Source organism: Coloeus monedula, assembly GCF_965178545.1.
Source record: "Coloeus monedula genome assembly, chromosome: 21".
Lineage (NCBI taxonomy): Eukaryota > Metazoa > Chordata > Aves > Passeriformes > Corvidae > Coloeus > Coloeus monedula.
The window spans coordinates 8,599,730-8,618,445 of record NC_138801.1 but is presented as its reverse complement, the minus strand read 5'-3'; the positions used below and the strand labels follow the sequence as shown (position 1 = coordinate 8,618,445).

The window sequence follows — 18,716 nt, the reverse complement described above, 5'->3', positions numbered from 1 at the left end:
AGGTTTTTCAAGGCTGCAGTTTTGGGTTTAGGCAGTGAAGACTGAAACCAAATGAGCAGCAGGGACAGCCACTGGATCACTGTGTGCTCAATTTCTTGTTTTTGCGCTCTCTAACCCTCAGTTATGCTCAGCTGCTCTTAAAGCAAACCGAGCCAAACTTGTAATTTTGAATGACAGGACATCCTTGTGCAGGAAAGATGGGAAATTTGTGTTTTCTGTCACAAGTCACTGGGCTACTTCTTCACTACTGCAGGCTCAGGTAGGATTCCCTGCCTTTTGGTGGCATTTAGCCCAGCAATGGGTGACATCAGTTCCCTTAGCTGGAATTGCATCAGGAGAGGAGGTGAGGGAGCTGCACCCAGAGGTGATGCAGCAGATGTGGGTGCTCCAGCTGAGCTGACACCAAGGTGTTACTCTGTCAGATGGAGGAATTTAAGGTATCTGTCATCTCCCACATCACTCTGGAGTGCTCTAATCACTCGCTCAGGGTGGCTGCACACTCATGCCTGGAGTCAGAGAAAACCACATCACTCAGGAGTCCAAGTCTCACAAAAAGCCAGGGGATGTAATAACTTAAAAGCTGCCATCAGCTCCATCCTCACTCCCCCAAATTATCCATCCAGCTGACTTTTGCCCACCTGGCTTGGAGCTTTCACCTCACTCAAACCTAACTAAGAAATCCAAGCCTGAGGTCTTGCTCAGACTTTAGTTAAGGTTGGGACAGTGACACTAGAAAAGGAGTTTTCCATCCACTTTTCTCAAAAATACCTTATGGATACAGCCCTAACCCCACAAACCCCTCTCATGCCCCCAGATATCCCCTTCAGTGCCTTTAGGACCTTAAACCCGGCGGAGGAAATATTTTTTGAAGCCCTTCCTCTCCTGCCCCCTTGAGGCTCCCAAACTGCTTCATCACGTTCAGATGAACACCAGCGCTGAGGTTTGGCAGGTTCATGGACAGATTTCAAATCTGAGCGTGTTTTTAAACTCTTCTCACAAGTCACAGACAGGAAAGGGGGAAAAGCCAGTAACTTTGCCTTCAGCCCGTGGTGGAGCTGCTGGTACCAAATCAAGCTTGTGTCAGCTCTGACGGGTGTTTTGGCAGGTCTGACTCCAAGGATTTGCCAGCTTCCCTCTCACAGGGGCAATCATGGAGAATACCAAGCAGGGCATCTGTCAGTGAGTAATTACAGGAAATATCATCTTCCTTTTATGCAGGGTGTTTGAGTTGTGTCTGGGGCGAGGCACAAACCTGAGCCTGTCTCCAGTAGCTCTTCGGAGCTGCCAAGGTAAATGACACCAGAGCCAGAGCCAGGCAGCTCTGGGATGTTGCTAGAAATGAGGAAATCATTCCATAAATGTCACTTCTTCCCCTGAATGTCTGCAAACAGACTGCAAGAGCTTTCCAGCGCCCAGAAACACAGAGCCAGTGCCATTTCCTAATAGCTTGGAAAGCATCTGGAGAGCAGAGCGTGTTCCTGCATTACTGGGTTTGTTCTCTTTTACACTGCCTATCATTTACTGTGATAAACACCAAGGAAGGGCAATTAATTTCAGAGAATTAATTTAATATAGTGCTGCCAGTGCTTTGGGGGGTCAGAGGAGATTCGTGTTCCCCGTGCAACACAAACAATGTTCAGGAGCGTAACTTCAGCCGGGAGGGAGGCGAGAAACATTAGCAAAACGTTTGCAAAATGTTTGCAAAATGCAACCTTGAAGCAGGGCAGAGAGACGGGATTAAAACAAGAGATCTTTTATTGTCTTGAACTGCAGAGTGTGATACAGAGGAACTACACGGATTTTCATTCATATAAAAAAAAAAAAAAAAAGAGAGAGCCCTTTATTTACACAAGTGTTCAAAGCTGCCCACGGTACCTAGCAACAACTCTGGGTCCTCTTTGTTTTGCTTTGTTAGTTATTCCCACCTAGATGGAGCAAGCATGGAGTCAGTAACACTTAGAAAAACATGGGAGAAGCTTTTGGGCAGGAAAAAAAAAAAAAAAGAGAATTATGTTCTAAAAGAACCCAAATCTTCACGGGCATTTCACTGTAACAAACCCACCAGAATAATTACAAGCAGTCACTGACAAAAGGAACAGTTTTCAGTAGGGGCTCAGCAGCCTAATTATTCTCAGCCTGTCTTTATTTCCCCACCTAAGTAAATATATCCTGGACATGCACGAACTCCACATGGATGAAAAAAAAAAGGTAGAAATTTATTTAAAAGTAATTGTGCTTTTATTTATATTAAAAAAAAAAAATTTACAATCAGACACTGTCCTGCTGTGTTTCCAAAAGCATGGTTCTCTTAAAAATGACAAAATGTAGCTTATTATTATTATCATTATTATTATTATTACTTTATCTTTATATTAATAATATTAATCTTATGGTTAGGTTTTAAAACATACTGCCTTCCCTTCCCATTCCCTCCTTCTCTGTGGTACTTGATATATATATATAAAAAAGGCATTCAAACCACCAATTATTTCCACTTAGAACTAATAATAATAATAATGATAATTCATCTTACACCATTTCTGTGTGTATGGCTGGTTCTAAAACAAACTACCAATGTACAAAGCTGTTCTCCCTCCCCTCCCCTGGGCCACCCAAGAGATCGTCAGACGTCGGAAGAACTTTATCCCAGACGCTTTCTGGCAAAAATAATAAAAAAAACCCAAACTGATAAAACAACACAGAACCCTTGAGATCGTTGTCTTTGGTGTGGAGGACGACGTTCCTGGTGGGCAGCTGGAGCTGCTCTGCTGGAAACTCTGGGATGCTTTAAGGCTTTTTGTTGTTTGGAATGGTGCAAAGCCTCTGTCGGGCCACGGGTCACCGATGCTTTGGTCCCAGTCACAGCTCCTCACACCCCCAGGCCGGCGATGCCAGAGGGTCTCCCCACACCCCGCTCTCCATCCCCCCGATCCCCTGCCCGCAGCCCCCCCGGGGCTCTACGCTCGCTTCCGGCGCCCTTCCAGGTTCCGGAAGCTGGAGGGTCTCAGCTTCATCTCTGCAAACTGGATGGAATACTCGTGGCCCTTCCAGTGGAACCAGTTGACGCCCTGTGAAGGCAAAGGCGAGGGGTGGGAGGTCACACTTGCATTTGCTGCCCCTGGTTCAGACCAGGGATGTTTCTGATTTGGGCACAGAGGCACTGCAAAGGGGAGGGGCTTTGGGAAGCACAGGGGGTGTGGAATGTCCAACCTGTACAAACCCACCCACGTGAGGTCACAGAATCATGGAATCACACAATGGATGGGGTTGGAAGGGACTTTAAAGATTGTCTAGTTTCCCCCCTGCCATGGGCAGGGACACTTTGCACTAGCCCAGGTGGCTCCAAGCCCCAGTGTCCATCCTGGCCTTGGGCACTGCCAGGGATCCAGGGGCAGCCACAGCTGCTCTGGGCACCCTGTGCCAGGGCTTCACCAGTCTCACAGCCAAGAATTCCTTCGCAATATCCCATCTAAACCTATTCTCTGTCAGTGGAAAGCCATTCCCCCTTGTCCTGCCACTCCAAACCCTTGGAAATTGTCTCTCTCCATCTTCCCCCTAGGCCTCTTCAGGCCCTGCAAGGCCACACTGAGGTCACCCCAAAGCTTCTCCTCTCCAGGCTGAACAATCCCAGCTCTCCCAGCCTTTCCTCCCAGCAGAGCTGCTCCATCCCTCTGATCCCCCTGGAGCCTCCTCTGGCCTCTCTCCAGCAGCTCCAGGTCCTTCCTGTGCTGGGCCCCGGGGCTGGGGCAGCTCTGCAGGTGGGGTCTCACCTGAGCACAGGGGCACAGGGGCACAATCCCCCTGCCCTGCTGCCCACACTGGGGCTCAGCCCAGGGCAGGGGGTTCTGGGCCGGGGCAGGTCCAGCTCTCCCCCACAGCACCCCCAGGTCCTTCCCCCAGGGCTGCTCCAGCTGCTCATCCCAGCCTGGATTGATCCCAGGGGTTGCCCCGACCCAGGAGCAGCACCTTGAGCTTGGCCTTGTTAAACCTCTTTCCCCCAGAGCTGTCTGTCCCTCCTTGCCTGGCTTTCATGGCAGGAAGAACATTTTTATTTCACGTGTTGAAAACTACAATTATTCCCTGCACACTTGGGATATTCCTTTGGAAAATCAGACAAAGCCAACAAGATTTCACCAGCTGCTGTTAAATTCTTGTTTTGTGAGCAGCTGCTTATGATCCTGGAGAGTGGGAGGAGTGGATGCTGTGATTTTTGGCTGGCTGAACCATCAGACAGATCCGTAATTGCAATTCCCCTTCCTCTCATGCATTACAGAAGCCTTCAGACCCCAAACTCACCTGACTGTGGCTGTTGTCACCATATCTGCCCATCAGGTTGACTCGGTGACAGTTCTTGTACCAGAAAGCTCCTTTGTACGACAGAGCACAGTTGGTGATGGCAGAGTCATGGTCCTTGTCGAAGGTGGAGAAGGACCTTCCATTGTGGTAGGTCATGGAGTCACCTGGAATGGAGGGACAAAACAAAGAGCAAGCTCAGTGTTTGCCTGGTTTAGATTTCATGGCAGTGCCCATTCTGCAGAAAATATTGGGACTGTGCCATGCCCTGTCTGCATCTAAATTTTTTAAAATTGACTTGCTTTAATACAGCAAATACACAACTTTTTTGTTGTTGCAGGCAGGTCAAAATATTTTTCCAGGTGATCTCTAATCCCCAATGAATATGAAGTGTTTTTTTTTCATGCAGCTCAATTTCTGCACTTCTTGCTGAAAGCTGAATTTTACAGTGTGGACAAGCCAAGACCAAAGAGGAGTTCACAAAGAAGGAATCAAGACCAAAGGAGTCTCCACACTGATTGAATCCTACTCGTGGTAGCAGCTACAACTACTCTGCACCAGAATATTTCCCTTAATTCATAGAATCATGGAATGGTTGGGGCTGGAAGGGAACTTAAAACTCATCCCATTCCACCCCCTGCCATGGGCAAGGTAGCCCAGGTGGCTCCAAGCCCCAATGTCCAGCCTGGCCTTGGGCACTGCCAGGGATCCAGGGGCAGCCCCAGCTGCTCTGGGCACCCTGTGCCAGGGCCTGTCCACCCTCCCAGGGAACAATTTCTTCCCAATATCCCATCTAAATTAAATAGACATTAATTCTGCTGCTGCATTTCCTTTGTATCTCTGTAATCTGGGTAAAAGTTCCTGTGCTGGTCACAGGGCAGAGCCCACACCCACATCTCTGCTCTGGTTTATGCACCCAGCACTGTGAAATTATCTCCTTTTAAGACATGTTGTTAAACTGGATTTATCTCTTAATCCTTTGAAGCCCTGAAGAAGACTCAACAAGGGCTGCAGGGTTCACCCCACTATGATTACTAAAGGCAGATGATTTGTTCAGCAAAATTATAAATCACATTACAGCAGGGCTTTGCTGCAAATTCTCCTGACAAGAAAAGAGGCTGTGCCAGGCTATTATTGGCTGTATAAATGACAGCCAAGATTGGCCAAATGAGATCTACTGTGGTTTAATACGCTTGTTTCAATCCTGCCATAAGCAGGCCATAAAATACGGCACCAAAGCGCCTGGAGGATTTAAAACGGACTCATAAAATATATCGATACCTTTGATTTTCCAGCACCTCACACAGGAGAGGCACCTGCTGCTCTGCAACATTCACACGGTTACCTTGAGTCAGCGGGGAGGAAACTGGTCATGAGGAGGAGAAGAAGTCAAGTTTTGCTCTCACCTGCTGTGCCGCTGTAGCCGTCCACCCGCAGCCGGTAGCGGCTCTTGGCGTCTCCGACGCTGAAGCGGTCGTACACGGCGTAGGCCGCGTCCCCCTTGTCCCTCAGATCCACCCGCAGCTCGTACTGGCCCTGAGAAGTGATTTTGTGCAGGTTCTCCAGACCTGTGGGCAGGAAGGAATGTTTGTCTTGATGCCGGATGATTTTATTGCCTTTTTTCTTTTATATATCCTCTGTATTCTTCACACATACATTTGGAGCTCTGTAGCCTGGTATATCCATGGCTAGTTCTCCCGGTGCTTTTCCCTACTTTTTCCCTAAGCAGAAAGACAAAACACCTTCCAAAGCCCTTATCCCATCTCGGTTCTCCTCGGGAACCAAGGCCAAAACCAGCTCTTCGAGACACATTTTCATCAACAAAGTTCAGTCCCATCTGAGGGGGGAGGATTTAGAAGGGGCTTTGACCTGGGGGGGAATTGCATCACCTCTTGTGCTACTAATTGGGTGTGGCATTTAAGTAAAACCTTATAAAATGAAGGCCTTGTTGCCTGTGTAAAATTATGGCTCAGGCCTGTTACTTCGGCTAGAGAAGGACTGTGAGAAAAGCCCATGAGAAGAAAAACAATTCGTTTTTATGCAGAGAATGTAGTATCAGCAGAAGCAAGAAAGTTAAACAGTCGAAGGAGAAAAACAGCAACATATTCGCACCTGTTATTTTTCTGAATGCTTGAACGCTTATGCCATAGGTAGCCAATGGTAGAATGCTGCAGTTAGCAATAGCTGTGGGGGCCTATTTACCCCCTAACCCTGTATGTTCCTCCAGTTCCCTCCCTCGCCTTGGCTGCTCCCTCGGTTTCTCCCCATTTGCTTCTCCACCCCAACCCCGCCCAGGGACCGCCCCTGGGCCCCTGACAAAACCAGCCCGCACTCAGAGCACGCTGTCTCTCCACCTCTGAACATCGTGGGGACAAGGTGTGATTAAAGCCATCTCAAACCCTCGTGAGAGCCCTTTCTCTGCCTTCTTTACCACCACTGGGCTGTAACGCTGCTGTGTGCTGGAGCCAGACCGTGGGGCTGTCCGAAATGGGCTCCGGGATGTGATTAATGGCATGGCCCCAGGAAACCCTCGCTGAGCTTCCAGGGAGCTGCAGCCTGCTAGCCAGAGTCCAGTGGTTACAACAAATAGCCAATGAGTCTACTGTAGTAGTTCAGCAGCCAGTGAATATGTAACACGAATGATAACGTACAAAAAGTGTATAAAAGAAGCTGCTTTGTTTAATAAATGGCTTTTTGCCTGGAACTGGTGTGGGGTCTGTATGTGTCGTGTCCGCCTCAACAGCGACAATTGGGGATTTGTGTCAATTATGCTAATTTGCTAAACTTATAAACCTCTATTCACCCTGTGGGGGGGGAGGGGGTGGGCATTTTGTGGGCATTTTCCATGTCTGTCCCTAGAGGCCTCCAATAAAGACCAACCTTTACATTACCTCCTACACTGATACTATCTCAAAAGTGTGTAGTTTTATTTCCAGGTTCCTTAAGACATCAGTCTCTCCATGTCTTTTTCTCTACCATCCCATTATTCCATAAACAGGGCCACACTGAACTGTACAAATAGAGCAGGGCACTGAGCTACATCAGCTGTCAGCACAAAAGCAAGTAAATAATTCCACGCTGACTGGGAGAGCTCTTCCCTTCAAATCATAGGAACTGGTTGGGCAAAACAACCAAACCTGTGCTGTGTCATCATCGTCATTGTCATCCTCTTTCATTTACAACCAGAAAAACACAGCACAACCTTTGAAAATGTGGAGGTTTTACTTCTATTTTACCAAAATGTGGGTTTATTGTCCTGTTTTTCCTCTCTGGATCATCAGCCTTTGCTGCTGGGGGTGTCCCAGGAGGACAGGAAGAAGAACCTGCTCCCCAGGTTACCTCCCACTTCTCCCAGAGCCCCACTGAGCACGGGGTGGGTACAGCTGGTGACCCCAGCATGACATCCTTTGCCTGCAGCTGGAGGGACTGGCTGGCCTGGCCCTTTCAGTCTCCCTCCCAGAGGGTGTCCCTGGCTCCTTTTCTCCTGTTCCCCTTTACAAATCCTCCTGCCAGCTAAATGGAGGCCTCTAAGTGGCTCCTGGACTTTCAGGCTGTGTTTCTGTTTTGTGATTTTTTTTTTTTTTTCCAAAAAGACAAATTCTTTGCACTTACCTATCCAGAATTCATCCTTAGGATCTCCAAACCCTGCCACGTAAGTATTCCAGTTCTTGTAGAAATCTTGCTTTCCATTCTGACGCCTCAGGAACACCTAAAAGCAAGAAATGTCATGGGCAGACTGCCCTGGCCAGAGGAAATGAGCTTTTACAAACACAGAGCTCAGCGTTGCTCCTGCCCTGCCTTTACCCCTCCCAGCAGAGTCTCACTGCAATGACTGAGTTGAACCCAGGCTGTTGGATGCTCCATGTATTTTTTAAGTCTCCAATTTCTCTTTTGGGTTCCCAGTCTCTTCTGCACAATGGGGCCTTTCAGTTCCTCCTCTCTCCCTTTTAAAACCCATCCTGCAGTTCTGGATTTCCCAGGATTTCCATCCCCTACTCTCCTAGCCAAGCATTCCTCCAGCTCCTTCTGCTTTTCTGTGCCCTGGGTCCCTCTGGCATGTTCAAATTTGGGGATGTCACTGTGGAGAGGTGGCATTTTATTGCCATTCCTTTGTTGCCTGGGTGGGATGTGGCTCTTGCACAGTGGCTTTGGAAGCCACTGCACCCTGTGGCTGCTGAACAAATGCTTCCCCTGGGCTGGGTTTTAATCTCTCTCACTCCCTCTCATTCAGAGTCAGTTCACCCTCCCCTTTCCTTGGTGATTATTTAGAAAATGTGTTATCTGAGATGGTCATTTCAGCATTTCACCAGTGGAGAGAGATCAGGGCTGAAACCACTGGTGTGCCCCATCCTTCAGAGACTCCTCTCTCTCCTCCAACTGCAGAAAGAGCTGCTCCCTCTTCTAGGCACTGGAGTGTCCTACCCAGGACAAAACTCCCCACATTTGTAGACAAGACAGCCCTACTGTGATAACAACACCCTGAGGGGTGCCTGGGCTGAGCAGGGATGGGATGTGCTGCCCCTGTCCCCATACTCACGATCCATCCTCCCCCGTCCTCGCCCATGTCACAGAACACTTGCAGAGGCTGAGCCTTGTCCCCGTTCAGGTAAATTGTGTAGAGCCCAGAGGTGGCTTCTCCATTCAGGAGGGCCTGGGAGCAGTCCTTGGGGTAGGGATAGAGGAGCCCAGCTGCACACACAAGGAAGAGAAAGCATTACTTAGGAAATCAGCAGTTACAAGGAATGTGTTCAATGCAGATGACTGAGGAAATGGCCTCGTGGGTCAGGTACAGATCCCAGAACAGGTCTGTACTTACACCCAGCACACAGAACATTCACAGTATACAGCTGATGAGGTGAATTCTTCTTTTCAATGCATTTTGTCACATCTGTCTACACTTCTGGAAGTGCTGGGAATTCCAGATAACCCTGCTAGGATGGGAGTGCATCCTCCAGCTAAAGACTGAAATTCGTGAGCTGTGTGACAGCAACTTTTGGGGAAAACCAAATCTACCAATCTCTGATCATGTGGCAGAAAAAGGAGGGGGAATACAAAGACAGGACTTCAATCAAAAATAAATTAACTGGAGTGTTTTGCTAGCAAGGAGAATATTAAATGTGTTATAAAGCTACACTTTAAAAAAACAAAGCAACAGCAGCAGCTGAAACTGCAGGAAAATATTGTTAATCTTTTCTTTCTGACGACAAGCCAATAAAATCATTGCAGTCACAACAATTCCTAACCCCCCAAAAAAGATTTCCTTTTTTTCTTCTCATTCACTCAGGCCATTAACTTTTTCAGCCAATTAAGTGTGGTTGCAGGTGTGTCCATAGAAGAGTTTTCAACTGTGACTTCTCACAGGGTGGCTGCCGGTCCCTGCCAGTGTTACACACCCCTGCCTGTGCTTCAACTCCAGAGAATTCCACAGAATCATGGGGTTGTTAAGGTTGGAGAAGAATTTTAAGATCATCAAGTCCAACCATTAACACAGTCCCACTGCCGTGCTCACCACTAAGCCAGGTCCCCAGGTGCCACCTCCACACGTTTTTTTGAGTACTTCCAGGGATGGTGACTCCAACACTGCCTATTGCAATTCTTTACAACTCTTTCCATGAAGAGATTTTTCCTGGTATTTAATCTGAACCTCCTCTGGTGTAACTTAAGGCCATGCAAGTTTCCATCAGCTTTGGGATTTGGAAAAAAGTGATTCTCTGCAGGGAGCTCCTTCAGTGTTTCCCTGTCACTAAATAGACACAAATGTATTTTTAGAGTTAAGGCCAGGCTTAACCCTCTGCCTGAGTCTGACACTGTTCACATGGCTGAAGGCACCTGGTCTGTCCCTGCTCATGGTCAATTTGCCAAACATCACCTAAATAGACCCAGCCTTAATTCCTCTCCTATTTCTGGATGTGTTGGTGGAGTTCATCCTGCTCTACACAAGCAGTGACAGGGCAAACTCAGGGCTGGGTGACTTCTGGCAGTCCTTGGGCTGGAGTTGGTACCAGCAGCAGGAGGAGGAATGGGAATGACTGAAGATCCTGCTGGGCCTGAAAGGCTGGAAACTGGGACAAGTGAGACAAGTGAAGGCAAAGTGTCACAGCTAATACTGAACAACTTCTTTTTTTAATGTCAGCTGTGAAGTGACCATCAGAAAAGCCAATTTATCCTTGCAGAGCTGTCCTGTTAGGGCTGGAGCTGATGTGCAGAGGGGTTTTGAGACAGTCCATCTCAGAGAGAGGAGAAAAACCCACCCAGAAATTCATGTCCTCAGCCCCCTGCACCGATCTGTGTGTGTGTACTTTGCTTCATGCCAGCTCCAAACTCTGATTTGTTTTCCCAGCTCGCTGAGATCGATACAGGGGGAAATCGAGGTGTCAGCCGAAATTGAAAGAATTCCTGCTGGTATTTCACAGGGGAAAGGCAGGATGTTTCACCAGAGAAAGGACTGTGAGGGTGATGTGGATGGATACTGGAATTCCATCCTGCCAGGGGAGAACAGATGACAGCTCTGGGGGAATAGGGACTTCTCACCGACACTACAAAAGGATTAAAATCTTGTGAGGGGTCTGTGTGTCCTCCTTGCAGAGCTCAGCTCTGTCCTGAGAGCAGTGATTTAGATTATTTTAGCTGTGCTCTGATGTCCTTACTTGTGGTGAAAATGGTCTGGATGGTTTTGCTCCTCAGGGCTCCACTCAGGGCGTGCAGTTTCACTGTGTACTGGGTGGAGGGGCTCAGCTCTGTCAGGCTGTAGGATGTTGTCTCGGGGTTTAGGATGAGTTCCTATAGGGAGAAGAAATAATACAGGGAAATCTCAGAGAAATAAATCATAATGGGTGCATATTTTAGTCTGTCACATTATTTTTTGTCATAATTATTGATGGTATTTTTAGCCATCTAGATTAAGGAATATAAAGATATTCCTCTAAGACTTTTACCAAGCTAATCTTAAAAAGTTCAATAAAGCCTGCCTGGAAATGAGTGTTTACCATCATAATGTCCAAACTGGGGGTTTAAAAGCAAGGCAGCATAAATGTTTACATGCCCTGAATGTACAGATTGTGAAATTCATAAAAAACTGGGAAGACTCATCCTTTAGGACAAGGAAGTGTTGCACTCCAGGCTTCAAAAGGCTGTTTTGCTGTGACATTAAAAGACTGATTTTCAGTGTGCTTGGGGAATTTGCCTTCCTGAAAATCAGAATCGTCTCCAATGTGCCAGGCTGGGCATCCAAAATTTTCTTTTTGCTGGGATTCACCTGATTCATATTTAAGCATTTAGTGGGATCTGATTATGTAGGAACAGAATAAAACTATAGGAAAATAAGAGGCACTTCCAGAAGCAGCTCCCTCTGCCTCAGACACCTCACTGCACAGGGATTCTCCTGAGTTCAGAGAAGGGAATCACATCCATTGGGGGGTGTGAGTTTAATCCATGGTACAGGTTTGGAATGCAGGAAAACGTTTGTGCTTTTTCCTGTGTTGTAGAGGGATGAAAGGCAAAATTCAGCCTGGAACAGAGCTTCTGTTTCAGGGTGTAATGTAGGTAAGGCCTTTTAAATGCATCTGTGTTCAGTCTAGCACTGAAAGAGGCAATTAGTATTTTAAAATTAAGTATTCAAATTAAGGAACATTAATTATGTTGCACTGCGGACACTTCAGAGCATCTCCACTGCCCAGATTGGAGGCACAGCCCCTCTGGTTTATTTACCTTTACTCTGCCATCAATGGATTCATAGATCAGAAGATATCCAGTGACTGGAGCACGGGGAGGCCTCCAGCTTATCCCAGCTGCTTCTGACTGCACCTCAGTGGCACTCAAATCTCTTGGAGCATCCAGCCCTACAGAAGAAACCAGAGCAATTACAATCACATCCATACAAAGTTAATTACACAGATTATCTTGTGGGCCATACATCAAAAGAAGCTGGGAAAACAAACCTTTTCTACAGAGAAATTTGAAATGAAAAAACCACTTCAACCTATATTTTGTGGTTAAGGATTAATTTTCCCATTGGTAGTTTAAAATAAAGGTGTTAACTTTATCTAAGTTAAAATATTGGCTTGTTCCAGGCACTTTATTTTATGAGCAGTTCCACTGAAATGTTCTTTGAGACAAAATTGTGCATTTTATTATTTCTCACAAGGTGATTTGTATTTACATATTCCCAGGAAATAAAACTTTGGTTCCGATGATGTTTTTTTAGAATAGGAAAGCTTTTCCTACTTGGTCTGGCTCCAAGCTCCAGCTGCCCTTGCCCTCTGTGATTATGGCACGGGATTGGTGTGGCTCAGCTCCTGGCTCCCTAATTAACACCCTGGGACAAGCCAAGCCAGGAAAATGAGAAACCGCCCTGATTTCATTGATTCTCATGGAAAACCATGAGCATGAAACCAGCTGGGCACCTTCAGCAGCCAACACCAGCTCTCGGAGAAGAGCTCCTGCTCCAGCTCTGTGTGAGAATCTGCAGAGCTGGTGACGGAAAACCACCTCTGCTCAGCCACGCCGGGCTCCCAGCGGAGAAAGGTTGATGCAAACACTAACAAACTTCAGGTTTCCAGGAAAAAAAGCATCAGAGGAACACAGAGCAGGTGGGACTAGAAGGGATGGCAGCTCTGGGGAGGTGGGGAGTGGCACCTGTGGTGAAGTGGGTGGAGAGGGTCTCGCTCCTCTGCGTGTCCTTCAGCGCGTGGACGCTCAGCGTGTACTCGGTGGCAGGCTGGAGCCCCTTCAGGTCATACTCCACGGTGTTCCCTGAGACCATCTGAGTCACCTCTGGCTCTGAGAGGAAAACACAGAAGAAAGGACGTGTCGGCATCATGATGTGCTCAACTCCATGCTCCACTCACTGATTTGTTTTATTCCTGGTTGGTGCAAGTGCAGAATAATAAAAGCCCGGAGCCCGTGCCCGTGCTGACATCTCTGCTGGCTCGGAGTCACACCAGAGCCTTTTATCTAAAAGTGTGAGCTCTCTCTAGTGTTCATGGGAATTACAACACCGCCTCTGCTTCCCGGGAATCTCCCTTCTCTCTCTTCATGGCCAAACTGAGAGTGCTGAATAAAAAAGGATCATTTTTTAAATGCTTCCAGCAATGCTCCTCCTCCAAATAACAGCCCCGAGGCTGCCAGAGCTCCAGGAGCGTTTGGACAATGCTCTCAGGGATGGGATTGTTAGGGTGTCTGGGACAGGAGCTGGACTCGATCCTGGTGGGTCCCTCGATCCTGGTGGGTCCCTCCAACTTGGCATAGTCTGTGATTTTCCTGGAGTTACAATGAGCACCTCTTGAGAGCTTTAACCCTTCAGCTCCCTGACCCATCCCTCACTGCTCTCACCTTCCTCAGAAGAGTAGGACACCACATAGTTATCCACAGCTGCAATTGCTGGCTGCCAGGTTGCCAGAGCCTCTGAGTCTGTGATGTTCACCACTACCAGGCCTGACGGGCTGTCCAAAGCTGCAAGAAAAACAGGTTGAAGGAATTTGACAAACACTCTCAGCTCTGTGCAGTGCTCTGCTGTAAATACAGAAAATGCCCAAAGCTCAGTGCAGCTTTTATGAGTCCCTTTGGAATAGTGGAGTTTATCAGGAAAGATGTCAGTGCCTATGAAGAGACACCAAAAGCCTCCACTGGAAAGGGAGGTCAGTGCTGGAAGAGATGAAAGTCTGGGAGCAAACAGAACTAGCCACGTTCTCAGATCACTCTTGATACCGTCAATCTCAACAGCTCTGTCAGAGCTGATGTATTTCTCTCCACACCCTCAAATCTGGGTTGTTTTTTAGAGCAAACTCAGGAGACAGAGCTGGGAAAAATAACCAAAGTGACGGCAGCTGATGGCCACTGTGACCTTCCAGCAGCCTGTTTGGAACAAACCAATCCCACAGCCAGCCAGGCATCCAAAATCCCCACACGTCCTGCATTGCCTCCTCATAGGATTCTACTTTTCACAGGGGTTTATGCTCTCCCTGAATTGATGGATATCTGCCTCCAGAACAGCTGGAATGGGCTATAAATCCCCTGTCATCCAATACTCATCATCTTGTTCCTTGCCTCAGCTCTCTGGATGCTTGCTAGCCCCCAAAAAGAATGAATGGAGGATGCAGCGAGGGGTCAGCAGGAGCAAAGTGGACCCTCATTTCCTGCAGGGATATTTAAAGAAAAAATCAGGAGACAGAATATTGAAAAAAAATATTGAGAGAATACTGAAGAAAAAAATCAGGAGAGAGAATGTTTTTGTGCTTAGAAAAGTTTCCCAGTCTGGAACGTGGGAGATGTGGAGTTCACAGCAGAAACTGGTCTGAAGTGCTCAGCTGAGCTGGCCATTTGCTCCCTCAACTCAAAAATGGAATTAATTAAAAAAAACAAGCAAATAAACTTCTGGGGTTTTTTTTTTCTGATGAATTAGAACTGTAAATAAACGAACTGTTTGTGTCTCATAAGTTTGTTTAGCATTTAGCAAATGGGAGCCTGACCAAACTCAAAAGTTCTATCCTCATCCAAAATGCAAACATATAAAGGAGTGGGGAAAAGAGTTTCCTACAGTTTGTGTGGACAGCAAAAATGGGATCTTGGCACCTCCAGTCCCTGAGTCTCTCCTGTGGCCCAGCTGATCCATTTGGAAAGCTGCTGTTTCCTGGGTTTATATTATTACCTGTTTTCAGGGTGCCAGAGACGGGCTCGCTTTCCTCAAAGCCTTTCACAGAGATGATGCTGACATTGTAGTCCACACCTGGGACCAACTTCACCAGCTTGGTCCTTGTCTTGCTCCCGTCGACTGTGACAACATTTGGAGTACCTAGGATGAGGCCAAATGCCACGGGATGAGTGACACAATACTCCAGGAAATGCTTGAAGGGTGTTTTTCAAGTTAAAGATGTGCTTCTACAGCAGGAGATGAATTTTCCTCAGTTAGTTACAGCCACTGGTGTCAAATATTGCTGCTGTGACACCTAAATCTGAATCACTGGTTTGTATTCATAAGAAAAGTTAACATTTTCAGTGGAAGGTGTCCCTGCCTGTGACACGGGGTTGGAATGAGAGCAGCTTTAAGGTCCCTTCCTACCCAAACTGTTCTGTGACTCTGTGATTTCTGTTCAGAAAAATATAATTTCATAAACAAGATGTAAGCAGAAAGCACAGCAGTCTCTCCATGGGAGTTCAAACACCTTGAGGACAGGACTTGCAGTTCAGATCTGCCTTGTTTGTGGTGAGGGCTGGAAGATTCTCCTCCACCCACCTCATTTAGAATTAAGATACAGTAAATGCTATTTTAAAAGGTGCTCTGTGTGTGGCTGAGGACTTAGCACCCATATTCACTCTGAATCCTAGGTTTATTCCAGGAAAGCACTTAGACAAGTGCCTAACTTTATGACTAGATTCCTTTTCTTCTCTGGGACCGCTGTATATTTATAGCTGCACATGTTCTTGCAGGCTATGTTGTCTAAAAGCCTAAATCTTTCCTTGTCTCAGTCAACAGCAGGACTTTTTTTCATGCTGAGGTCTTTAGTATTTTTTCTTTAGCTGTTTCCCTTCAGAGAGGTCCCTAAATTAGGTTAAAAACCTGTTGAAGTAGAGGAAGTTTTTCAAGTTGAACGCTAAACCAGAATGAGACAACATTGGGGAGCACTGAGTAAACCACTGCCTTCAAAAATTCTTATTACCATGGATAATGATTATTATTTCCAAGGGCTGTCTTTTCCTGTGTGCTCAGCTCATGAAATGTCTACAAAACAAGGACAGTTTGGAAACTAATCCTTGATGAAAAGACTCAGAGAGAGACTTAGTAGGAGTACAACCACTCGAGCCTCCACCTCTGAGCTCCCTTACAAGCCCTGCCCGTGGGATGTGGACGCTGCTTCCAAAGGTTGGCTACACACCCTCATTCCTGAAGGAAAAAAAGAGATGATCTGTGCAAGATCACCTGGGAGATGCACTGAAAGGAGGGATGGCAGCCCAGCAAACCCTTCCTGCTCTCCCTGCCCACCCCTGTCCCTCCTCACCTCCCGTGACGGGGACGTAGGAGATCCGGAAGTTTTCCACACGGGAGCGAGGGGGGGTCCAGCTGACTGTGGCAGCGTTTTCCGTGATGTCAGAGAAAGAAATTCCCTTGGGAGAGCCAACGACTGTCAGGGGAGAGCAGAGGACACACCACACAGGAAGAAAAGGTAAATCATTTGTTTATCAGACCTTAGCGCTGGAAAACTGATTTGTTTTATCACCCTAAACCAAGAGCTGGTGCTGTCAATGTTCTGCTCTGAGCAACACTAATGCAGGGGGTACAAAACTGAAGGCTTTTATTACAGCAACAGCCTGTTTGGTCCAAATTTTCCTTTTTTCAGGAGCAGTCCAGAAGTGCAAAGGTTAAAAATACCCAACATGTGTGTACACATAGAAATAACAGAGATTTCAGTGCTGTAGAACAGCAGGGAGGAGCATGGACAGAAATGACATTCTGCTACACAGGAGATGCTGCATTTGGAATTTTTTTTCTACCCCCGTTTCACTTGGAGGATTTTTAGACTGAGTCCCACACGGTAATGACAGCCATGGACAGATCTCCCTTCCTGAGCATAAAGTTCCTAATGCAGGATGCTCCAAGGAGACCTGGACTCAGGTGTGGGAGTCCATCAAGCACTGACTCCTGGAACTTCTGTTGGTGTCCAACCAGAAGCAACAAGATTTTCCTGCTGGAATCTCTCTCTGAGCCCATGGTTTTTCTTTCAAGCACATCCATCCAGAGAATATCCAAGTACAACCACCATGAGGAAGGCTCCACTGCAGCTCTTTGCCATAAAACTCAGCCTTTCCCTGTCCAGACCTGAGCACTGCATTTGCCCACATAAATTAAATCAGTCAGCTGGGCAAACAAAGCCCAGATTTTACCAAAATGACCCAAACTTAAACACAACATGTATCTGAAACATTCCACTTGGAGGCTTAATTAAGATCCTGCAAAACAGGCATGGAAAGGGCTTTGGAAGGACGTGGTAAAGAGAGCTTCCACTTCCAGGTTTACATTGAGCATCCCACTTCCAATCTTTCCAGCTTTTTTTGGCTGTAACCAAAACAACCCTGAGGTATTAAAAAACAAACAGCACACACAGAGCAGGCCATTAGCATGAAGAGGAGAGATCCCAAACATCCACATGAAAAGGAGTGGAGACAGGCTGAGAGCAGGGGAAGGGGGGCAAGAGGAGGCAAAAAAAATAGGGACTGAGCTTGAAATAGCTTGGAAAGAACGTGCCTGCAGGAAAGGAGTCAGAGGCTGTTTGTTCCATGTGTCCCCAAAGCAGCAGGGCACTAAATCAACCGAAAGGCAAGGAAAGAAAAACAACCAAGCTCTCAGGAGAAATGTAAAATATATCTCGGAGTTCACTAGAAGTGTTGTGTTTGTGGGGTTTGCTCACGTGGAAAAGCCAAGGGAAGAAAAGAATTACAGATGACAAAGGAAGCAAGGTGCGGTTGGAAAAGCTACGTGGCACAAAAAGGTGCTGCTGATTTGGGTACAGACTGAAGGAAACCGGAGAAAACAAAGAAAATCTGGGAAAGAGAGAGAAATGAAAATCACATTGGTTTTGCTTCACATTATAGGTGCCCTGAGTGGCTGAAGAACAGGGCCAGTGGTGATTTTGGAGACCAAACAGATGGCCCAGCACTTGGTTTTCATACACATGGAGAATTTCAGCCTTTCCCAGAAAATAAAATACCCAATCCATCCCCCTTGGACTCTGCTGTGCAACCACTTCCATGGGCCCCAGGTGTGTTTCTGCACCAGGTGAGCTGCGTGACAAGGAGCAGTAAGAAGAGCTTTGATGTGAGTTTTCCGCATCCCCAAGTCCCCCAACTGCAGCTTTCCTGGGAGAGAACCTGGCAAGAAATATAATGGACCATCAGAGAATCTGTCCTGGAATGAATCCCAGAGATGGGAGAGATTTGCACCTTTGAGCACAGGGGAATGAAAAAGAAGCGAATGAGATAATCTTCTTGGGCTACCTGAAAGCCAGAATTGAGCAGGCAGGGAAAGCAGCCAGGGTGCTCCTGACCTGGCACTCAGAGAGAACCTCAGGTCATCTCTTGGGCAGGCACAGGTAAATTGTCTTTACCCTCCAGCATCATCCCCAGAGCTGTATGAGAGACAAGGAACTCTCCTGAGAGGCTGCTAAAGCACCCTTGGTACCTTAGAGCTGCTGGTTTTTTAGCGATGTTTTCTTCCTAATTGTTCTTTCATTCCTAACAGACTAGAGGAGGATGTTCCCTGGTTCCCTGGCTTTCTTCTCCTAATCTGCAGGAAGCAGCAGGTTGCATTTATCACATATCAAGAGCATGTGAAGTGTTCTGTGATCCTCTCAGGAAAAAACCACACGGTCACAGTGTGGCAAAACAGCACTGGAAGAAAAGGAAAGGAGCAGCATGAGCCCCACACTTCCCAC

General features: G+C 47.1%; 1 protein-coding gene across 1 annotated transcript in view; it reads right to left on the bottom strand.

The window, feature by feature from the left end:
- Positions 1–2,957: 2,957 nt before the first annotated feature.
- TNC (tenascin C) overlaps positions 2,958–18,716 on the bottom strand; it is a gene marked incomplete at both ends in the record, with an annotated part of 46,532 nt that continues 30,773 nt past the window's right edge. The window contains 11 exons of the mRNA XM_082295404.1: positions 2,958–3,068; positions 4,297–4,460; positions 5,700–5,861; positions 7,906–8,002; positions 8,831–8,982; positions 10,941–11,073; positions 12,001–12,131; positions 12,928–13,071; positions 13,624–13,743; positions 14,939–15,082; positions 16,287–16,409. Of these exons, the coding sequence (XP_082151530.1) occupies positions 2,958–3,068; positions 4,297–4,460; positions 5,700–5,861; positions 7,906–8,002; positions 8,831–8,982; positions 10,941–11,073; positions 12,001–12,131; positions 12,928–13,071; positions 13,624–13,743; positions 14,939–15,082; positions 16,287–16,409 (1,481 nt within the window). The remainder of the gene's footprint in view (positions 3,069–4,296; positions 4,461–5,699; positions 5,862–7,905; positions 8,003–8,830; positions 8,983–10,940; positions 11,074–12,000; positions 12,132–12,927; positions 13,072–13,623; positions 13,744–14,938; positions 15,083–16,286; positions 16,410–18,716) is intronic.